The sequence below is a fragment of the Solea solea genome, chromosome 1 (assembly GCF_958295425.1).
Source record: "Solea solea chromosome 1, fSolSol10.1, whole genome shotgun sequence".
NCBI classification, from domain to species: Eukaryota; Metazoa; Chordata; class Actinopteri; order Pleuronectiformes; family Soleidae; genus Solea; species Solea solea.
This window is the reverse complement of record NC_081134.1, coordinates 21,826,448-21,848,399: the sequence shown is the minus strand read 5'-3', so window position 1 is coordinate 21,848,399 and position 21,952 is coordinate 21,826,448. Positions and strand designations below refer to the sequence as shown.

The following is a 21,952-nucleotide window of genomic DNA, read 5'->3' as shown; positions in this document are numbered from 1 at the left end:
GAATGTTTTCTGATGTTTGGTCTTGAACATTGAGGCGGACGTCTCATGAACATAACGAGTTCATGATCATGAATATTTGGTCTTAATCTTGTGCTCTGATGTCAGGTGGACGTCCCTGAGTCACTTTGTCTTCCACCTGGAGATAATTCACCTCAAATACTTGACATTAGAACTGATGATATTTATATTGATGATATAACGTGGACAAATACGTTCTTCTCTGGTGGAGAAGGCAGTTTGTGTGTGTGGGAATATAATTTCCGCTGAGCTCGGCGTTGCCCGTGACTCTCCCCCCGCAGAGTGATTACTACGATAAAAGCAACACTGGGAAGCGTCATTTTCCTTTATCCGTGTGATCTGTGTGAGTTGTGCCTGCTAACAGGCTTTTCTGCCCACAAACACAGACACGCTGATGACAGCCGTCAAACTCTCTCTCACAGAAAATCTGTGCCGTGGGCAGCTGATGCTCAACATCGCCACCTTATTTTTTGACTAAGCTTCTTATCCACACAGAAGAATAAGGTCCATTTTTCCTCCTCAATCAGTTCACATTCAGAACGATTAAAGACGCGCCGCTTTTCAGTCATCCCTCACTAAACAAGTTTGGAAACGCGCGTCCATTAAAGGCAACGCAGAGAGAGGTTTATTTAAGGCGCAGAGATAAAAAGAGCGGGAACAATGTACAGTTATTATGTCGTATATAAATATCTATGTGAATCCAGCAGATAATACAATTCACCCTGTAATCATCTCCTCTAGCTGTGAAACCTTGAATCTGCACAGCAGTGCATCAGCGCTGGATAGAAGATTTCAAATTACAGTGTACAAGACAGCAATCTAACACTAAATTTGACTTAATTAGCCATGATAGGAAAAAAACATAAGGATTCATCCAGCAAAAAAATTAATTCACTCACTCACCCACACGCACAGTCAAATTAATCTCATGGCTCATTTTTTACATCTTACTCATCGACTCCATATAAAGAACGGATCAGACTGAGTGTGAGGGTGAGGTCACATGTGAAAACACACAAATACAAACGGAAGAATTCTGAGAAATCCGAGATTAAAGTCGGAATTCTGAGTAAGGGGTCAATCAAAATTCTGAGGGAAACAATTCAGGAATCTGAGAATACAATTTTTTAAATCTGAGATTAAAGTCAGAATTATGAGATTAATGTCAGAGTTCTGAGAATAGAAATTTGAGATTGAAGTCGGAATTCTAGGATTAAAGTCAGTATTTTGAGAAAGAGGTCAATCAACTCAATCAATTCAATCCAAATTCTGAGGGAAAAAAATTGGAATTTTGAGAATATAGTTTTATAACATAACATGAAAACATGCATTTTATTTTGTAGGAATCACTACTACAACTTAAGATAACATAACTAATCTATATTTCCAGCCATTTTCTTTCCTTCACTTTAAAATATGGTCTCATTATTAGGTACAGCTGATAATAACACACACACACACACACACACACACACACACACACACACACACACACACACAGAGTGACCTTTATTCTCTGTTTCCTGTTCAGGTCGACAGTCGACATCCGACCTGTAACTTTATGCTGGAGGTGGAGCGAGATCAGACTGAGTGTGTGAGGCGTCTGAGGGAGGACGAGGAGGAGGAGGCCAGAGGCAGCAAAGGTCAGAGGTCAACACTGTGACCCCTCACTACCCGGTCTGTTACAGCAAGACAGTTGTGGAATAATTGTGAAAACTAAAGATAATAAAAACATACATATAAACATATAAACATGTATTTTATTTTGTAGGAATTACTACTACAGTGAAAGACAACATAAAAACATGTATTTTATTTTGTTAAAATAACTACTGCAACAAAAAAAAAACATAAATCGAATATTGTCATGAAAACACGAAAGAGAATCAGTAAAAAAAAACAGCCAAAGTGAAAGAACTGAAAGAGTAAAAGTGAGAGAGAGAGTCAGATGTTAAGTGAAGCTCAGTAAGAGCAGAAAACTTGACGTGTGATGTAACTCCACCGCCTTCATAATTATCTCCAGACCGGCGACTCTGTGCTCTGTGAAATATAACGAGTTTGAGCTCTGTTATGTTTTTATCTTTCCTTTCATTAAAAGTTTTATCTGTGTTTCTACCTTCTGGAAATAATCCCGTCGCTCTGCTCGTGATTCTTCACCTCAGAAGCGGCAGATCTACACTGAGAGTGGACTTTTATTTAATATAATTTTCATGAATCCAAAGCCCGGAGCAGAGTGTGTGAGCCGACATGGGTGAGCGGCGGAGGCTGCGTCTCCCCCTGCTGTGCTAATTAAAGCTCAATGACATGAATTAGAGCACAGTAATGACATGGACCTGGACGTCACTGAAAGGAGAAGTGCTGTGGAGAACATTTATTTTCGGTCGGAGTGACACAAGCCCGTAAGGAATCAAACATCAAACCTTTTTTTGACCCTGAAAGTGATGCAGCGGGTGTTTGGAGAAGTCTAGATTTATGAAACTCACCCGATTAAAATCTACATCAGCTTCAGTCTATAATCTCAATGTGAGACAGACTTTTACAACAGGGAAACTGAAGTTTGTAAACCACTCACTCTCCCACGCCAAACCTCATAGAGAAAACCAGTGATTTTAGCTGGCGGGGACACAGGAGCTGCTGGTCCCCCTTTGTGTCACTGGGGAATGTTTAAATGTTTGAAAAGTCGAAGCGACAAAACAAGACATTTTAACTGAGTGATGGAGGCAGGCAGTGGATCAACAACTCCTGTATCCATGCAAGCTAAAATCAGTGATTTTCTCTATGGACTTTGGTGTGAAAGAGTGAACCAAGCTGTTAAAAAAACTCAAAACCTTGTGTCTATGCTCATAACTGGGATTACATTTTTGTTTGCCTACAATAATTTAAACTAACATGTAAATCTTGTCTTGTTATAAGAACAACAACATGAGATTTGGGCCAGTTTTGTCTCATAGTTCATTTTACTTAATTGAAGCTTAAACTAAGTAAACATTTAGTTTTACAGTGCAAACGTATCAGTTTGACCGCAAGTCTTTGTCCGGGCTAAATTCTGACTCCATTCATGCGTCGCCTGTTGACTGTTGAGTTCTTAGCCGTCAGCAATTTCTCACCCATTAAAGCTGAAGAAGCAGCAGCAGCAGCTATTCTGGGAAACAGCGTGTTTGCTTTGCTTTGCTTTGTTTGTTTGTTTGTTTGTGTGTGTGTGTGTGTGTGTGTGTGTTCTGAAGCCTCTTCATAAACACGGTCTTTGTTCTCTGTGGATTTATTGATTGTTGTGCAGTGAGTTGGTGCTAAATGTATCACAGGAGGGAGTTCTTAAAACTATAATCTCTGAACAATGATGTTCACGTCTTTATCTCACTGTTAGACAGACTTTTCCAACAGGAAACTGAAGTTTGTAAACCACTCACTCTCCCACACCAAAGTCCAGAGCGAAACCACACTGCTGCCTCGTGTGGTCACGTTGTGTCACTGAGGTAAATCTGAACAACGGAAAACTGAAGTGACAAATGAAGTGACATGAGAACTTAGTGATGGAGGCAGCAGTGGATCAACATCTCCTGTGTGTGTGACGTTGATGAAAATATTAATATAAGTAACGTTTATATCTTAAAAAAAAGTAAAATATACAAAATGTCTTTTTCTTGTATCAGCTCCAGGTTGCAGAGGCATGTGGGACAACATCGCGTGCTGGAATCGGGCTGATGTCGGAGACACCGTCACCATCGCGTGTCCCAGCGCCCTTAAGACTTTATTTGGCAGAAACGGTGAGTTATATATTTGTGAGTTAGCGTGTGTTTATTTATCTGGTGTGAAAACACCATAATCTGTCTGTTATCCCAAATACTGCTGCTCACAAAATCATAATTGACATTATTTGTAATATACACTCTCCACTGTTGCTCTCTGGCATTTAATATTAAGGTGTTTATGTCTTTATTTGTTATTTGTTAAGTCTTTTATACATATTTGTATGTAGAAAGGGAAACTGTGAAAGTACATTGTGTTTTTCTTTTTGTTTGTTGAGAAAACTTAGTTAAAATTCATATTAAAAATTACATTTCACTGTCAGAAGATATAAATATTTGCTAAATACTGAAACCTTGTGTTTCATTGAGTTTTCTTCAAATCTAACTTCTAAACTCTTTGGTAATGAATATAACCATGAATATATGCAATAAGTGCTGCCGCCTGTTTATTTAACACTAACAAAGCAAACTGGGTTTTAATAAACTGTTAATGTCTTCACACCTCATTAGCTTTTCCTCGCAGCCTCTGAATGCGTCGTCTGTCTGTCTGTGAAGCTCCGGCAGCTTCCTGCTCTGTCGGCGTGTCAATGTGACTCATTAACATGCACCAGAAATTAAATATTGAATAGACAACAAAAGCCTTTTTTTAATTGCACTCGTACAGTGGAATTGCAGAAGCTTCTGCTCGTCGTTCAGGGATTAAAATCAACTGAATTTAAAATAGAAAAGAAAGAAAATAATATAAAAAATCACAAAATATTTAAATAAAAAGTATAAATTGTTATTGTAAACATAAATGCAAAATAAACATGTGAGTCAAATTTCCTGTGTGTACATGAAAGCAGTGGCTCATGGCTGCTGATTTTACAAGTTCTAGGTGGCGCTGTCGCACAGTCCTGTCCTCATTTAAAGTGTGTCAGTTTTTTTGACTGTTTGTCGTCCATTGAGACCAATTTCCTCTTTTATGCCCAATGTCCTATTTTGCACGGTTGCGATAGCAACACCATTTTTTTGACAAGAGTAAAGTGATGATATCCAAAACAAGGAATATATATGTCCTTTTAACCATTTTTTTCAAATTTGGACTTGGATCCAGTGTAAAATATCCTGTTTCCTGGTGCCACTAGGGGGCGCTGTGCTCAAAATGTAATATATCCACACAAACATCTTTAAGGTGAGTCTATTATCGATGGTAGCAGGTTTTGTTCAGATTGGACCTTCAATAGTGGAACTATAACATTTTTATTTTTTTTGCTGACACACTAGGGGACGCCATTTTGCCGCCCCCTAGTGCCAACACTGTGCAACATTAAGTGACGCTTTTGATAACTTTGGATCCACATCTTGTCCAGTGTGACATGAGCAAATTTGAAGTCGATCACAGAAAATTTCACTCAAATACGTCATGTTGTAAAATCGTGGCCAATATTTGCTGTTTGATCCAAAATGGCTGCCTTCCTGTTGGGTTTGGCTCACAGGTCTTATTGACTTTTTGGTTTGTCTTGACCTAATACACGTGTGTACTGATTTCCATGCATTATTTGCCAAGCCCCTATTCACCAATCGAAACACTTTTATCTATAAAGTGTGAAAAAGTGTGTTTTCATCTTAACAGTTGCAGGAGGTCTAGGGGTTGAGAAGAGAAGCGCTGGAAGAGAAGTGTTTTTGACCTTACTCATTTCAATGGCAACCCAGGGGGGAGTCTCGGCAGATACCTCCATATTATGTCCTTCCTGCCAATAGACAAGGGCTCTAGCATTTGCTGCCCAGTAGTAATGCAGGAAATATGGCAGTCCTAACCAACCCATTCTCCCTGGTTTATGTAAATGAGTTTTTGAAATTCTGTGAGCTTTAAAGCCCCTAATAAAAGGTAGAACTATCGAATCCAAAGATCTGAAAAAGGTTTGTGCCAAAAAAATTGGTAAATTTTGAAAGAGATACAAGAACCTCGGCAGGGAAACCATCTTGATGGCATTTATTCGACCCACCATAGAAAGAGGAAGAGTCGTCCATTTCTTAATGTCCCTCCTCAGTTTCTCCACTTTCTCAAGAAAGTTCAGCTTAAAAATTAGTTTAGGGTCTTTTGGCAAAACTACACCAAGATACTTCAGCCGGTTTGTAATTTTGAAAGGGAGATTCTGCCAGTTAATTGTGTATCCCGAAACTTCACCAAATGTTCTACTAAGATCCAGCAATACAGGAACTGATTTCTCTGGTTGTGATATGAAAAGAACAACATTGTCCGCATATAGGGAAATATGGTGATCCACATTACCCAACCGGATGGGTTCAATAGAAGGGTGATTCCTGATACTAATGGCAAGAGGCTCAATAGCAGTGGCAAAGAGCAATGGGCTGAGGGGGCAGCCCTGGCGTGTCCCGCGGTGTAATCGGAACGACACTGATCTTTCTTGATTTGTGAGAATGGAGGAAGATGGATGAGCATATAGCATCGTAATCCACGATACAAATTGACTACCAAAGCCAAACTCTTTTAAGGCCTTAAGATGATTGATATGTATTTATTTAACCTATTTGAGTTCAGTTGTGCGATAGGACGAAAAGATTAAGGTTCATCCCTACCTTCTTTTAATAGCAATGAAATATTGGCTTCATACAATGTGGGTGGACATTTCTGGGTTCCAAATGAATGATTGAACATCCTCAAAAGAAGGGGAGCAATCTTCAGAGAAATTTTTTTATACAGTTCAATTTCCGAAACCATCTGGGCCAGCGGCCTTGCCATTGGGAAATGATTTTATAGCATCCAGAATCTCTTGCGTGGTAATATCAGAATACAAAGCTTCACGAGCAGCCTCACTTAATTTAGGGAGTCTTGGGCGCCCCAGCCAGTCAGAAACATTCCCCTTTGCTTTTGACATGTATAACTCTTCAAAATATTCCCTAAAACGATTGTTTATACTTTTAGGATCAATAACTAGTTCTCCAGTCTTTGATTTAATCTTGTGAATGGCTCTACTAGCTTGCAAGCCTCTTAAATGTTGGGCCAGTAATTTATGGGGCTTATCCCCCAACTCGAAATGTTTCTGCCTGATCTTAAACAATTGATCGCATACCTGACTGGATAGGATAGTGTTATATTCATATTTAAGTTTAAGAATATTTTGTAAGGTGGAAGGGCTGGAGGAAGTCCTGTAGGCAAGTTCTAACTGTGATAGTTCAGTTTCAATTTCTGACAGTCGCTTCCGCCTTTTCTTCTAAAGAGAAGATTCAGAAGAAGACCCAGAAAAGCAGGGTTACATAATATTAAGATATGGTAGACTGATATAGATTTTATCAGATAACAGACTCTGACTCTGAGTCCTCCTCCTCTCCTTCACAGGTAACATCAGCAGGAACTGCACGTCGACAGGATGGTCCGAGGTTTTCCCGAACATCAGCAGCGTGTGCGAGTCTGACCCGAGCCAGGAAAAGGTACGGAGTGGTGACTGTGTCAGCAGCCTGTCAGGCCTCCAGGCCGGCGGGTAATTAACACCAGCTAGTGGTGAAAAAGCTGCTTCTTTTAAAGGTTAATGTGCCCGACAGCACTGTGCGTGTGTGTGATCTCATGGTTTTTCAAACACATCTCAGAAACAGCAGCAGTTTCCACTGAGCTGCTTTTTTGTGTTCAGCCATAATTTTTGGTTTTAGAGGAAAAGGAAGTTTTTTTTACAGTGTAATTCTGAAAATACAACATAGTAATAACACGTGTTATCATAGCACCATAATCGCTTTGAATCTGCAAAACCAACTTTTCACCTCTGATGTGTTGAGTTTTTTTTTATGTTGGTGTGACAAACACACTCAGATGAGTTCGCTCATTTGCGTAGGTGCAAATCGCCAAAATGGACGCCAAAATTTCAAAATGGAATCCTGTTGAGTTGAGGCTGTGGTTACGGTCGACTCTTTTGTTCGTCTTGGTCGATAACATCTTCTCACCAAGTTTTTTTTTTTAAATTTGGTGGAACTCGGGTCCAGGAACAATGCCAACATCGCCTTTTCACCACACCTGACCTCCATCCCAAGTTTCAAGAGTTTTTCTGCTCGTTAACATCCTCAGAAATGACCGCAAATCAAGCAATATTAATAATAATCTGAAGGATTACAATAGGCTCCTCGTATGAATTCGTATGTATCTGCATTTATTTGTGAAAACATGGGATTGAAATAAACTAACAATAATAATAACAGTAACATGATTGTAACCCTTTCACAGTGATGATGTCACTTGTTGTCTCTGTGGCTGCAGTTACTTTTCTACGTGGTGGTGAAAACTCTCTACACTCTGGGCCACAGTCTGTCTTTGATCGCCCTCATCACAGGCAGCGCCATCCTGTGTCTGATCCGGTAATAACACGCCGTCACACTGATTAAGCGTCACATGACACAACGTCACATGACACTGACTCAACAAATCACAACGCATTTATAATAATAATAATAAATCATTTAAGTCGATTCGCTTTATTTCTGGCTGCTTTTAACTGTGTTTATTGTCTTATTGTTATATTAGTTTGTTTAGTACCAACCTGGCGCATCAAAACAATTATGAATAAAAAATACATGTTCCCCTTTTTCCACAAAATCTAAATTCTGAAAGAGAAAAAAGATTTTTAATCTATTTTATAACCTTTTTCCTGTTTTTCCTCAAAAGAAATCACAATCTTAAAAATTCAACAAAATATGTTTCACTTTTGAAAAAAAACCCACATAGGAAATCATAATAAAATACAATTTAGCAAATTTTTACTTTTTATATATTTCTTTTTAATATTTTTTTTATTTATTTTCTTTCCCAAAAAAGAGAGAAAGACAAAAAAAATTGTGAAATCAACAACACAATACATATATGTATATATTACATTACATTACATGTCATTTAGCAGACGCTTTTATTCAAAGCGACTTACACTATCACTTTTGAAAAAGAAAATCGGCATAAAAAATATTATATAATATATTTTTATTTATTTGATCAAAAAACTTGGAAAATCATCATAAAACCACAATATAAATAATTTTTACTTAATTATATCACTAAGTAAAAATATATTATATCACTTTTCCCCAAAAAAACAGAAGTTGAGAATAAAATAATAGTTTATAGATGTGATTTTTTTTTATTGTGTTGTTTATATTTTGTGACTTCAGTCTTGATGTGTGTTGTTCTAAAGCTGTTGTTACACTTTTGCCCTCCAGGGACAGTGACGTGCCTCTCATTTCATTAGTTTTAAATCGAAAAAGCTTGTTCAACGTTTTCCACAATTTTTTTCATTTGGATTCATTTTATTGAGCAACGCGTCTCCACAGTCTGAGGGAAAACTGTCGCTTTAATTTTAATTTAAATCATCAAACATTGGCTCCAGTTAAAGGCGTGTGTGTGTTCTTTTATGTGTCGCCTCTTCAGGGTTAGGGTTAGGGGTAAGGGACCAGTAGTCCCCGAAAATTTCAGGTTCTCAGAAGAACAGCTGCACAAACCTGTGTGTGTGTGACTTTGTTCATGTATTTGTATCTTTGTGGGGACATGACACCCACAACTGTGTGTATGTGTGTGTATCTTTGTGGGGACATTTTGTCTGGTCTCCACAAGTGTAAAGGGTTTTTTCCAGGGTTAACGTTTTAGGATTAGAATCAGGGATTAGATTAATTAAGGGTTAAAGTTAAGACATCTGGTTGTGATACTTAAGGTAAGGTAGGGTAGGCTAAGGTAAGGGGGTTTGTGAGTGTGTTATGTCAAATAGTGTCCTCACTAAGAATACTGTATAAGAATATGTGTGTGTGTGTATGTGTGTACATGTTTTTCTATACTTGTGGGGACCGTGCAATGTCCACCCCTATCTTTTGACCTTGTAGTGCCATTTTGTCTGGTCCTCTTCAGGGTTAAGACCTGGTTTTAGGGTTAGGGACTTAGTTCTGATGTTTATGAGGATAATGCATTATGACCATGAGGTTTGTGTGTGTGTGTGTGTGTGTGTGTGTGTGTCAGTTTACAGGTGTATTAGATTCATTTTGATTATTTGATTATTTTGTGTTATTTTTGAGGTTTGACCACAGCAGTGAAATCTTGGTATTTAACGGCGTAAATATGCAAGAAAATGAAATGAAGGAAAATCTGAGAAGAGAAATTTGAGTGGAGAGAAAACAAAGTTTCCTCGGGGCTTGATTAATTTAACACATGTGAGTCGTTTGATTTTAGTAAATCCTCTTATGTATAAAGTGAAGCTTTAGTTTTTATAACTGAAGGCTTTTTATATCTACGCTTTAATGAGCACATAAGGAACAACACTTTAAAAAGTGATTGTAAAGAAAGTGAAGGATTATTATAATATAAGAACAGTGATATAATACTTTTAATTTTAACATAATTTTTATGGTATTATACAATTTGATATGTACTATATATTTCTCCTTCTCTTTATTTTCTTATTTTTATTTGCTCTAATATTAATTTTTTTTAGGTTAGAAGAAAATTCTCATAATAAATAGTTTTTGTCTTTCTCTGTTTTCAATGATTGTTGTTTTCTTTTCTTTTTCATTTCCTTTTCTCTAAATGGTAACCAGGGAAACGGCTTGTTTTCCAATTTCACTTTGACTTTCTCAAAGTGAAAATCAGCCGTAGAGTATGTGGACCGCGAGTACACCTGCCAATAAACCTGGTCCTGAAGTAGCTCAGGAAAGTGGTTTCCATCAGAGACACCAGGAAAATACTCTAACACCACAAAATCTACATCACCTTGAGTTTACGATATCTGAAGATTATGTTCTCGCTGTTCTGACAGGAAACTGAACGTTTGTAAACCACTCACTCTCAGACACACACACACACACACACTCACTCACTCACTGTCCCACACGCACACACGCACTGTCCCACACACAGGCACACACACACTGCTGCCTCCATCACTGAGTTCAAATGTCTCTATAATATTTTGGCTTTGTTCAGATTTAAATCAGTGACACAACATGACCACACAAGGCAGCAAAAGACCAGCAGCTCCTGTGTCCCCGCAAACGTCAGTTTCCTGATTGATTGATTGATTGATTGATTGATTGATTGATTGATTGATGATTGATTGATTGGTTGTGTAACCCGTACACAGGAAGCTTCACTGCACCAGGAATTACATCCACCTCAACCTCTTCTTCTCGTTCGTCCTGAGAGCCGTGGCCGTGCTGGTGAAAGACAACATCCTCTTCAGCCGAACGTCGCAGTGCTCCAACCAGCCGTCACTGGTGAGGTCGTCACGGAGACACGACAATTCCCGTAACACTAACGCTAAATGTCGCAGAGGAGGGAAATTGAAACCGAGCAGCAGATGGCGCTGTGCCCATAACTTTTATGGCCGGGTCTCTTATCACACATGTGAAGTTTTATGCAGTTCAGTTAATGTACGCCACAAGTTCCAGGGCACTTCCTGTTTCGTGGCAAAACGGCAGCTGAATTTAAAATGGCTGACTTCCTGTTTAGTGAAGTTCATGTTCGTAGACGTGTTCAGGGTCGGTCTCTTGTGTTTCCAGCACATTGACCGAAGTATCGAGCCGATACAGAGCACTTCCTGATTTTTGTGGCGAATGGTCGAATCTCGCCAGAATTGGTTGCCGTGGCCACGCCCTTTTGAATCTGAAGGACCTTTTGGTAACTTTTCATCATTGATGTGTCTAGTACAAATTAACACTTTTTTAATGTTTGTATGATTAATGTGTTCGAGTTTACAAGTTCATTTAGGAAAGGTGAAAATCACCACGATGGACACCAAATTCAAAATGGCCAGCTTCCTGTTGAGTTGAAGTCATGGTCCCAATACACTTTTTGTTCGTCTTGGTGTGTGACATGTTTCCACCAAGTTTCGTAAAAATTTGGTGCAACTTAGTTTCAAGTTTGTCCTACCAAGTTTCAACTTTGGGGGGCACTACTGAGCCATTTTCCACCACTTTCGCATATTGACCTTATTTATAAAAAAATGTCACCAGTTCTGATTTGTGTCCCAATTTTTGTCCATTTTCACCAGCATTTATTACATAAAAAACGCCATTTTCTCTGTGTCTCTCTGTCCGTCTGTCCCTCTATAGTTGGACTGTAAGGTCAGCCTGGTCTTCACTGTCTGTCTGTCCGTCTGTCCCTCTATAGTTGGACTATAAGGTCAGCCTGGTCTTCACTGTCTGTCCGTCTGTCCCTCTGTAGTTGGACTGTAAGGTCAGCCTGGTCTTCACTGTCTGTCTGTCCGTCTGTCCCTCTGTAGTTGGACTGTAAGGTCAGCCTGGTCTTCACTGTCTGTCCGTCTGTCCCTCTGTAGTTGGACTGTAAGGTCAGCCTGGTCTTCACTGTCTGTCTGTCCGTCTGTCCCTCTGTAGTTGGACTGTAAGGTCAGCCTGGTCTTCACTGTCTGTCCGTCTGTCCCTCTGTAGTTGGACTGTAAGGTCAGCCTGGTCTTCACTGTCTGTCCGTCTGTCCCTCTGTAGTTGGACTGTAAGGTCAGCCTGGTCTTCACTGTCTGTCCGTCTGTCCCTCTGTAGTTGGACTGTAAGGTCAGCCTGGTCTTCCTTCAGTACTTCGTCATGGCGAACTTCTTCTGGCTGCTGGTGGAGGGTTTGTATCTTCACACTCTGCTCGTCGTCATCTTCTCTGAGAACAGACACTTCATCGTCTACATGTTCATCGGCTGGGGTAAATAAACCACGACAACAACAACAACAACACAATCTAAGACTTCATAATTATTTCAATTCTGTTTTTTCTATATTGTACTTATTACTTCTTGTACTTCATGCACATGTAGTGTGAACGACTTTCACGGTTTACTTTTGGAGTAATCCAGGGTCAAAGTAGATTTTTAGCAACACAAGTTTTGTTATTACTATTATTGGATAAAATGTTTGGGTGTTTTATTGTTTTGTCGTTCGCCTTTGATGTGTCTTAGGGCACAAATCGCAACAAAAGGACACCAACGTTCAAAATGGCCGACTTCCTGTTGCGTTAAGGCCATGGTTACGGTCGAGTCTTTTGTTCGTTTTGGTCTTAAAACATATTCCCACCAAGTTTTAGGAAATTTTGTGGAACTCAGTTTTGCCTCTGTTTTCACCTTAGGGGGTGCTGTAGAGCCCTTGAGCAACACACGGGCCCGGGAACTATGCCAACATTGCGTTTTCACCAGACCTGAAGTTTCAGGATAGTTAGATTATGAATTATGTCGTAGATCATATTTGTGTGTTTTTCGCAGGAATCCCGACAGTGTTCGTGTTTGCGTGGGTGATGACGAGAGTTTATCTGGAGGACACTGGGTGAGTGACAGCCGACAGTCGCCAATCAAAACACAACGTCGTAAACACATTAAGTTGTGGATTAAGTCCTGACATTTGAATTATTATTATTATTGTTATTTTGTGTGAGTCAGCGTGCGATGAGGGGGTGGGGCGGGGGGTTTGGTTATTGATCTCTGGGGAGTTCACTTGTGTTATTTCATTAAATCCACAAGTGAAACATAATCTGTAAGCAGCTATGAGACAAATATCCCACAAGAGCAATTTAAAGCATCATTCCACTGCTGCTGCTGATGCTGAAGGGTGTGGGTAGCTCAGTGGTTAAGACCGGTACCCTGTGTGCAAAAGACTTCATGGTCGCAAGTTCAACTCCACCCCTGCCAGGTTGTACTCAATTCCCTTGTAAGTCGCTTTGGATAAAAGCGTCTGCTAAATGACATGACATGACATGACATGACATGTATTGCTGATGCTTCTGCTGCTGTGTGGGTGTATTTACTGTGCCTGAGAATTGAAATAAAAACATATTAAGTAAAAAATAATCACTGAATTGTGAGGAAAAACACAACGTGTGGTTTCCATTGACATCACACATTAAAGCTGCAGTCAGCTATGACATCTAAAGAACATGTTTGTCACTTCGTCTCATCAGGAGAGACTTTTCTGACCACTCACTCTCCCACACCAAACCTCATAGAGAAAATCAGTGATTTAAACATCACACACACAGGAGTTGTTGATCCACTGCTGCCTCCATCACTAAGTACTCATGTCTGATTTTGTCACTTCAGTGTTTTAAATCTGTTGTTCAGATTAACCTCAGTGACACAAAGTGACCACACGAGGCAGCAGAGGACCAGCAGCTCCTGTGTCCCACAAGCTAAAGTCACTGATTTTCTTTATGAGGATTGGTGTGGGAGAGTGAGTTTGTTCTTTTAATAAAATAAATGTTTTTTATTCTTTTTTCATGGTGACCTCAGATGCTGGGAGATAAATGACAACCCGATACCAAACTGGGTGATCAATGGACCGATTGGATTCTCCATCATGGTAGGCTGAGGTTCTGTTCTGTCTGCACATGTTTTTAATAAATAAAAAAGATATTTTAGCAACTCCTGTGAATGGAAATGTTGACTCTAGGTTCTTTCACTGAGAATTTATTTATCACTTTATGATTTATGGAAACTGATTTTCTCTGTGGACCAAAGCCCATAGAGAAAATCAGTGATTTTAGCTTGCAGGGACATAAGAGTTGTTGATCCACTGCAGCCTCCATCACTAAGTTCATACAGTGTGTGTTATTTAGCGAGTTCTGTGTTGGAAAACCTCCGTTTGGAATAATCTCAATGACACAAAGTGACCACACGAGGCAGCAGAGGACCAGCAGCTCTGGACTTTGGTGTGGGAGAGTGAGTGGTTTACTAACTCCAGTTTCCTGTTGGAAAAGTCCATTCAAAGATCATTCTAAGTGGCCGTTGCGTACATTAGTTAAGTGCCAGTTTGTCCTTGTGTCTCATGTCACTCGATCACACCTGAGCTGTCACTTTAAAATAATATAAATTAAAACCCTTAGATTATTCATGGAATAGTGTGTATCTGTTTTAGCATCGCTAACAGAAACATCACAAATTGACGCCCATCCCCGTTCTCCCGCTGAATGACGACCTTTAAGGGTCTCAGCGGGAGGACGTTGGTCTTAAAAGGAAGATGAAGGTGTTTTCTGGGATAAACAGGCATGTAAATGGAATTATTATGAATCACACGCGGCATATTTAACTCATGACATGAAAGACGGCTCGGTTTCTCTGGAGACAGAAGCTCATTTTAACAGCGCGACAAGAGTCCTTTAAAAACTGCTCGTCTGTCACATGACTGTTACTGATTTATAACATGTCTCCCTTTGTCAGAAAGAGATTTAGTATCATACAGTTCTAACATAACGTCATAGCAACGGCTGCGTGAGACTGGTGACGTCACACACACAAACACACAAACTAGTGACTGTGGAATTATAAGTAGATTTTCCCATTGTCATTTACCACAAAGTTTCAAATCATCGTAAATAAAATACATACAATTAATATTAGAAAAGTAAAATGAACGTCCTTATTTTTACAGGGTAGAAATGGCTGGTTTCTTACATAATGTTCCTTTAAAAGAACGTAGACTATCTTTTGTTCAGTGGCTAAAATCTTTCTTTTCTCCATATTTTCTTGTTTTATACCAGTTTTTAACACACGTGTGCAGCAGGGGGCGCACGTAACAACGCGTCAGTGCCTCCAAAATGAATCTCAAATATCTTTTTAATGCTCAGGAGTTGTTGTTGTCTCCTCTCGTCCCACAGGTGAACTTTATCCTCTTCATCAGCATCATCCGGATCCTGGTTCAGAAGCTCAGGTGTCCTGATGTAGGCGGCAACGACCAATCACAGTACAGGTACAGGTCACATGAGCGACATCATCTCTCCCTGGTGGAGGAAGAAGGAAAGAAAAAGAAAGTTAATGAAACATGACTAACATTAAAGCTCCAGTTTGTTTTTTTTTACATTCTTGAACATCCATTTTTACATAGTAAAAAAAAGCATTATTTGGCTACCAAAAAAACACTTTTGTTTGTCGTAAAATGCTGTGTCTAACGTTTGCTTCTTTTCTCAGGAGATTGGCCAAATCCACTCTCCTGCTGATTCCTCTCTTTGGGATCCACTACGTGGTTTTCGTTTGTTTCAGTGAATCCATCGCAGAGGTCTATAAAATTTTCTTTGACCTGGCCCTCGGATCTTTCCAGGTATTTTCTTGATCGTAAATGGCGTTGCAGAGAGAGCGGAGGCTTGTATTTGATGTGTTTAAAGCTCCAGTGTTAATCACATTAATCACACATAATAACTCATTCCACTGGCCGAAAACCAAATCAGGACTTATTTTCATGCCAAAGGGTTAGTATAATATTGAACAGTTACATTTGAGGTCAGCATAAGCATAATATGTAAAACATGATTTTACATTCTACAATAATGGAGGTGGAAATAGTCTTTTATAACGGTTTCAGTTGGTACATTTATGTCTTTAATGTGAAGAGCGTAACTATTTGTTTGACACAGTAAATTATAGACAAGTCATGGGAACAGAAGTCAAAATGTATGCCATTTATAATAAAACACTGCCGCCTAGTGGATTGACAGGTGTATTTTTTCTATACAAAGGGGTACATTAAAAAATGCAAATTTGAGATCAACATAAGCAATAATATGGAAGACATGATTTTACGTTCTGATGGAGGTGGAAATAGAGTCGTTTATCACGGGTTTCAGTTGGTACATTTATGTCCTTAAGGTGAAGAGTGTAACTATTATTCACTTTTAAAGGGTTTTAAATCCGCATGAAATTTCTCTGCAATGAAAACGTGTTTTTATCACTTCTATCACATCATCGTGAGTGCACGACCCCCGCGCAAATTTCCTCTTTTTCGGCTCTATTTCTTTGCGAACAGTGAGAATTTTGTTAACAGGCTTTTTTAACGGCTTCACTTGGGTTTAAAATCCCAGGTTTACCCACTTATTTTCAGTATAAAAGAGGCTAAAGACAATTTCTGAGTGTTTACGACACATTTTCAGCATTATTGGAGCAGCGCTACAGCGCCACATACATGCACTACAGCATTAAGAGTCGTTTTGGTGGCTTTTCCTGTTTTATGAAGAATTTTTTCTTGAAATGATGCCTAAACTTTTCAAGAAAGAACAAGAAAATCAAGTTGTGTTTCCGTTGAATGTGACAGATATTTGTTTATGTTTAAAAGTTACGCACTACAGCTTTAATATTCATTAGTGTTGTTTATATTTTCAGGGTCTGGTTGTGGCCATTCTTTACTGTTTCCTGAACAGTGAGGTAAGACTTTTTCATGTCGCACTTCCATGACTCATTGTTTCCTTGTTATCGTGTGACTTTACAGAGACGAAAAATAATAACACTGCGTTGTCGTTTTTTTTAATATCCCTCTGCATTCCACTGATAACACGATGTATTGTTTTAAAAATACACAGCTTCATCTTAATGTCATTAAAACATTTGATGAGCAGTAAATTATTTTGGCAGTGAGTGTGCATGTCCCAGTTTAATCATGAGGATAATTTTCATTACAAATATTTAGGATCACATTTACCAAAAATATCTGGGACAAAGCAGCAGAACATTGCTTTGAAGGTACAGTGTGTAAAATTATCCTGGAAGATAATGGCTAATTATATAATATGACAAATTAGTTATAGTTATATTTTACTTGAATTTGTGTTTTGTACCAATCATATTTGACCTAAAACTGCTATTAATCACTATATTAAATATATATATTCTTAAGACTTTGAGTCTCAACATCAAACCTCATCTTGTCACATTTTCACAAAAAAGTACACAATTTTCAACATTAAAAAAACTAAATATGTTGTAATTTTTATATACTACATGATCATGATATGATATGATATAACACAACCCTGTCACAACAACATTGACTTTTTTTATATTATTATTATTATTTTCTTGTGTAGTGTCACTTGTAAAAATTAAAACTACCCTCTCAGGACCTTAAGGGCAAAACTGTTTAAACCATTATTAAACAGTAGGTTTGTTTGTTTTTTGAAACCATCATCACTACTGATTATTAAGACAAACAAGCATAATTCAGTTTTAATAGTGTCAGTATAGGCTTCCATTGGTCATTTATATTTAAATACTGCCACTTATTGGATGATCAGGAGTAATATTTCCATGCCAAAAGGTCAGTATATTGCTGAATAGTAAGTATAAATGTAAGGTCAGTAAAACCATAATGATATTGAATTTTGTTTTGATTTTCTAATCTTAAGGTGAATAGTGTAACTGTTTGTTTTACACAGTGTATTATTGGCAAGTCATGGGAATACAGGTCAAAATTGTAACTCAACACAAACTTTTGGCAAAATGTATGTCATTGATAATAAAACACTGCCACCTAGTGGATTTTCAGGGGCATTGGTTCTATGTCAGTGGGTCAGTGTTGGTAAATAGTAAAACAATATAAATTTAAGTTCCGCATAAGCATAATAATATGGAAAACATTATTTTACATTCTCATGGGGGGGAAATAAAGTAGGTTATAATGGGTTTCAAATGGTACATTTATGTACCTAAGGTGAGGAGTGTAACTATTTTCTTTCACAGTGTATTATACTGTAGACAAATATATGCCAAATTTGATACAGACAAAATTATATATATATATATATATATATATATATATATATATATAAAAAGATGAAAGTCTTTAAGGACACGAAGATTGCGTGAAGATTGAACAACTTTTCAATCTTCACGCATCTTCACAACAATTCTCCTTCAAGAGGATTCTGTAGGGTGACCATACGTCCGTATTTCCCGGGACATGTCCGTATTTCACGTCCTGTCCCGGGTGTCCCGGGTTATTTTTAGAAAGTGAGGAAATGTCCTGGTTTTTAAAATGACCTTCTTTGGACCATTACATTTACATGCACTAGGGCACTGCCCACGGCGCTGCGTGCGACGTAGCCTAATCCCCGCCCCTATGCTGTCAGCCCTATTAATCAGAACGTAGACAACGTGACTGTCAGTCATACGCAAGCAACATGCCGAAGCGCAAGTGCTCGTTTACCGACGAATTGCTAAAGAGTTTCCCGGCTTTCAGATCGGGTCGAGACAAATGGGAAGCCTTGTGCACAGTGTGCAAAGCAGGCACATATGTCTCGGTGTCCAATGGAGGTGCAAGAGATCTGAAAATCCACCTGGACACAGAGAAGCACAAAACAGCTGTCCGAGGCGAGGGTAGTGCTAGCTCGATCACACAGTACTTTCTCAGACCAGGGAACGAGGATGCAGTGAATGCAGCGGAGGCTGCATGGTCATTTCACACAGTGAAACACCACAACAGTTACAGATCCATGGACTGCACTAGTGCATTGCTCAAAAAGAGCTGTTCATTCATTACAGGAATTGTTGACTCAAGCATTTTGAATAAATACATTTTGAATAAAATTATCATTTGTTATTGGAGTTATTGTTATTGACTTTTACTGAAAAGCATTTTTAATAAACCAACTAAATATCTTGTTCTATCTATATAATATAATATACCGGTATAATTGAATAATAATAAAATACTATTAAAGCAGCAGCATCCTCCACATGACCGCCCACCCCCCAGCCCGCCCCGCCCCACCTTCAACCCCCCCCCCCGACAAGGTGTCCTGGTTTTCCCAAATGAAAATATGGTCACCCTAGATTCTGTTTCAACAGAAAAGTCATTATTACATGTTTGTTTCTTGCAGGTTCAGTGCGAGCTGAAGAGGAAGTGGCGTAGCATGTGTCTGAACTGCCGATTTCTGAGCAGAAATCGCCAACACAACAACACTTTTGTGTCGCGGAATGGCTCGGAACACATGGTGCAGTTTCATCGTAACTCCCGAACGCAGTCCATCCTGCAGTCAGAGACGACGGTGCTGTAAGAACGCGACGACAAACACAGTCTTCAGGAAATTCAGTAACAAACCATGACATGGTCCCTTTGTCGGACCTAAACGGGTTACCATCTATCCCCTGAAGAGACAAAAACGCAGGTTTAAGTTCTTATAAATAACACAAAATTCATAATTGAGATTATATTATTGGCATGCAGTATATATGTTGTGTTACGTGTTTAACATCAGCCCCAAAAAATTTAAATGCAGGCAGCATTGTGTAGGCCCACACAGCCACCGTGCTGCCAGCAGGTGGCGCTATGCCCTTGACTTAGTTTTCATCTGTTGATGTTTTCTGGTCAAGTGTCTTTTGTCACTTGTGAAGTATTGAGCAGATCGGTCAATGTACTGCAAAGTTACAGGGTTACTTTCTGTTTCGTGGTGAATGAAAAATTCTGATGGCTGCCGAGGCCACACCCTTCTGAATCTGTGAGACCTTTTAAAAATAAAAAGGCTTCTGAGGCTTCTAAATTTTCATCTTTGATGTGTTTAGTACAACTTGACTCTCAACTTGTTTTTTTTAATGTTGGTACGATTAACGCGCTCGGACGATTGTGTTTTACAAAACGTGCAAATTGCTGGACACCAAATTCAAAATGGCTGACTTCGTGTTGAGTTGAGGTCATGGTCCAAATTGACTTTTTATGTCTATGAGGCAAAACAGCGAGCTAACGCTGGGGAATTTAAAACCGGTTTTATAAAAATTGCAAATCGAGCAGATCGCTCAACGTACGGCAGAGTTACAGGCCACTTCCTTTTTTCATGGCAAAATAGCGTCTGAATTGGCTGACTTCATGTTGGGTCAAGTTCATGTTCGTAGTCGTGTGTGACCTTTTGATAACTTTTCATCTTTGATGTGTTCAGTACAACTTGTTGCATTTTTGTATGTTGGTGCGATTAACATGCTCAGTCGAGCTCATTCATTTAAGAAACGTGCAAAAAAAACCCGCCAAGATGGATGCACCCCCTTTACGTGTTACCCTTAAAAGTTCTGATGTGTGTGCAGATTTTCATTGGTTTTCACCAAACTTTAGTTTGTCAAAAATGTGATTCTGGGAAATCCAATAGGTCCTCGCACCACTGTGTGAGTGCTTGGACCCTAAATACGTGACAATTTTCAATATTTTCAGTATTAATCATAAAAAAACAATATATTTTAATGTTCTAATGTTGTTCTTATTCTTGTGCAGCAGTTGCATGATAATGTCAGTGTTTACGTAAATGTGTAAACGTCTCGTAGAATCCAACAGGAAACTTTGTCAAGTGATGCCACGAAAAAGAAAAACATGCTATACTTATTGTGTATGTTTATGTTACGTGTTGTATTTAAATGTTGCCACGAGACAAATGTTTTATTTATTCTACTCTGTCCAACACTGTGCCTTAAACGCGTGAAAAAAAATCCACCTCAGTTGTCTTCCAGAATCTGCGAGGACTGAGGCAAAGACGAGGTATTTGAGGCATATATTGGAGTATCGTCTGCTTAATAGCGAACTTTGTTTCTGTTTTTGTTCATTTTCACAGGTGAGCTTTTTGTATGCATGTCGATGGAGTTTAATAAAGGGGCCATGTATTAAACCTTGTAGGACTCCATGTTTCAGATGAGCTTGGGACCCCCAGGCGACTTCTCTAAAAACATTTGAATTTATTGAAGTTATTTTATGTTTTTAGTAGCAAAATAAAATACGTGTTTATATGTTATCTTTTGTTTTAGTCATGTAACCAGTAGCAGTTTTGTGCACATAACTTTCACACTGGCCTTCAAAATAAGAGCCACTGACTTTTTTACTATTTCCTGTGTAAACCCTTTGCCATGATACTAAAAAACACTTTTACTTGTTATATAAGATAAATAAGATACATGTTTTTAAGTAATCTTTTGTTTTTGTAGTGGTTGTGCATATGGCCTTCAAAATAAGAGCCACTGACTTTGACTTTTTACTACTTTTAGAAATAAAAATGAGCTTACTGTTGTTATTCCTAGAAAATAAAAGACATGTTTTTATGTTATCTTTTCTTTTTAGTGGTGTTTTTGTAGCGGTTTTGTACACCTTAGCAAAATAAGACCCACTTTTTTTTCCTGTGTAAATCATTTGCCATAAAACATTAGTGGCAACAGGAAGTTGTTATGCTAATTTTGGCTCCAGTTTGTCATCAAGCCATTTTAGACACTAACGGAAGAGAAAAGCTGTTTTTACATCAGAGAGCAGCAGCTCCACGATTCCTCCTAACTCTCTGAATGTTGGCTCCGCCCTCAGAGCTGCGCGGCCTCCAGGGGTCAGCGATGTGCACGTTGCGTTCATTCACCCGCCCCGAGCTGTCGAGCTGCCGTGATCCGAGCTGACACGGCGGCCCCCTGAGGAAGACGCCGCTAATTGGTCGGAAGAACAGTCAGGGCTGCGGCGAT

The 21,952-nt window shown here is 38.9% G+C and overlaps 1 protein-coding gene across 1 annotated transcript in view; it reads left to right on the top strand.

The window, feature by feature from the left end:
• The window catches only part of vipr2 (vasoactive intestinal peptide receptor 2), a 28,353-nt gene extending 7,080 nt beyond the window's left edge, over positions 1-21,273 (top strand). The window contains exons 2-13 of the mRNA XM_058612349.1: positions 1,550-1,661; positions 3,669-3,782; positions 7,108-7,199; positions 8,014-8,111; positions 10,868-11,000; positions 12,282-12,432; positions 12,986-13,046; positions 14,006-14,075; positions 15,370-15,461; positions 15,680-15,809; positions 16,865-16,906; positions 19,357-21,273. Coding sequence (XP_058468332.1) covers positions 1,550-1,661; positions 3,669-3,782; positions 7,108-7,199; positions 8,014-8,111; positions 10,868-11,000; positions 12,282-12,432; positions 12,986-13,046; positions 14,006-14,075; positions 15,370-15,461; positions 15,680-15,809; positions 16,865-16,906; positions 19,357-19,533 — 1,272 coding nt within the window. The 3' untranslated portion in view covers positions 19,534-21,273. The remainder of the gene's footprint in view (positions 1-1,549; positions 1,662-3,668; positions 3,783-7,107; positions 7,200-8,013; positions 8,112-10,867; positions 11,001-12,281; positions 12,433-12,985; positions 13,047-14,005; positions 14,076-15,369; positions 15,462-15,679; positions 15,810-16,864; positions 16,907-19,356) is intronic.
• The last annotated feature ends 679 nt before the right edge of the window (positions 21,274-21,952 follow it).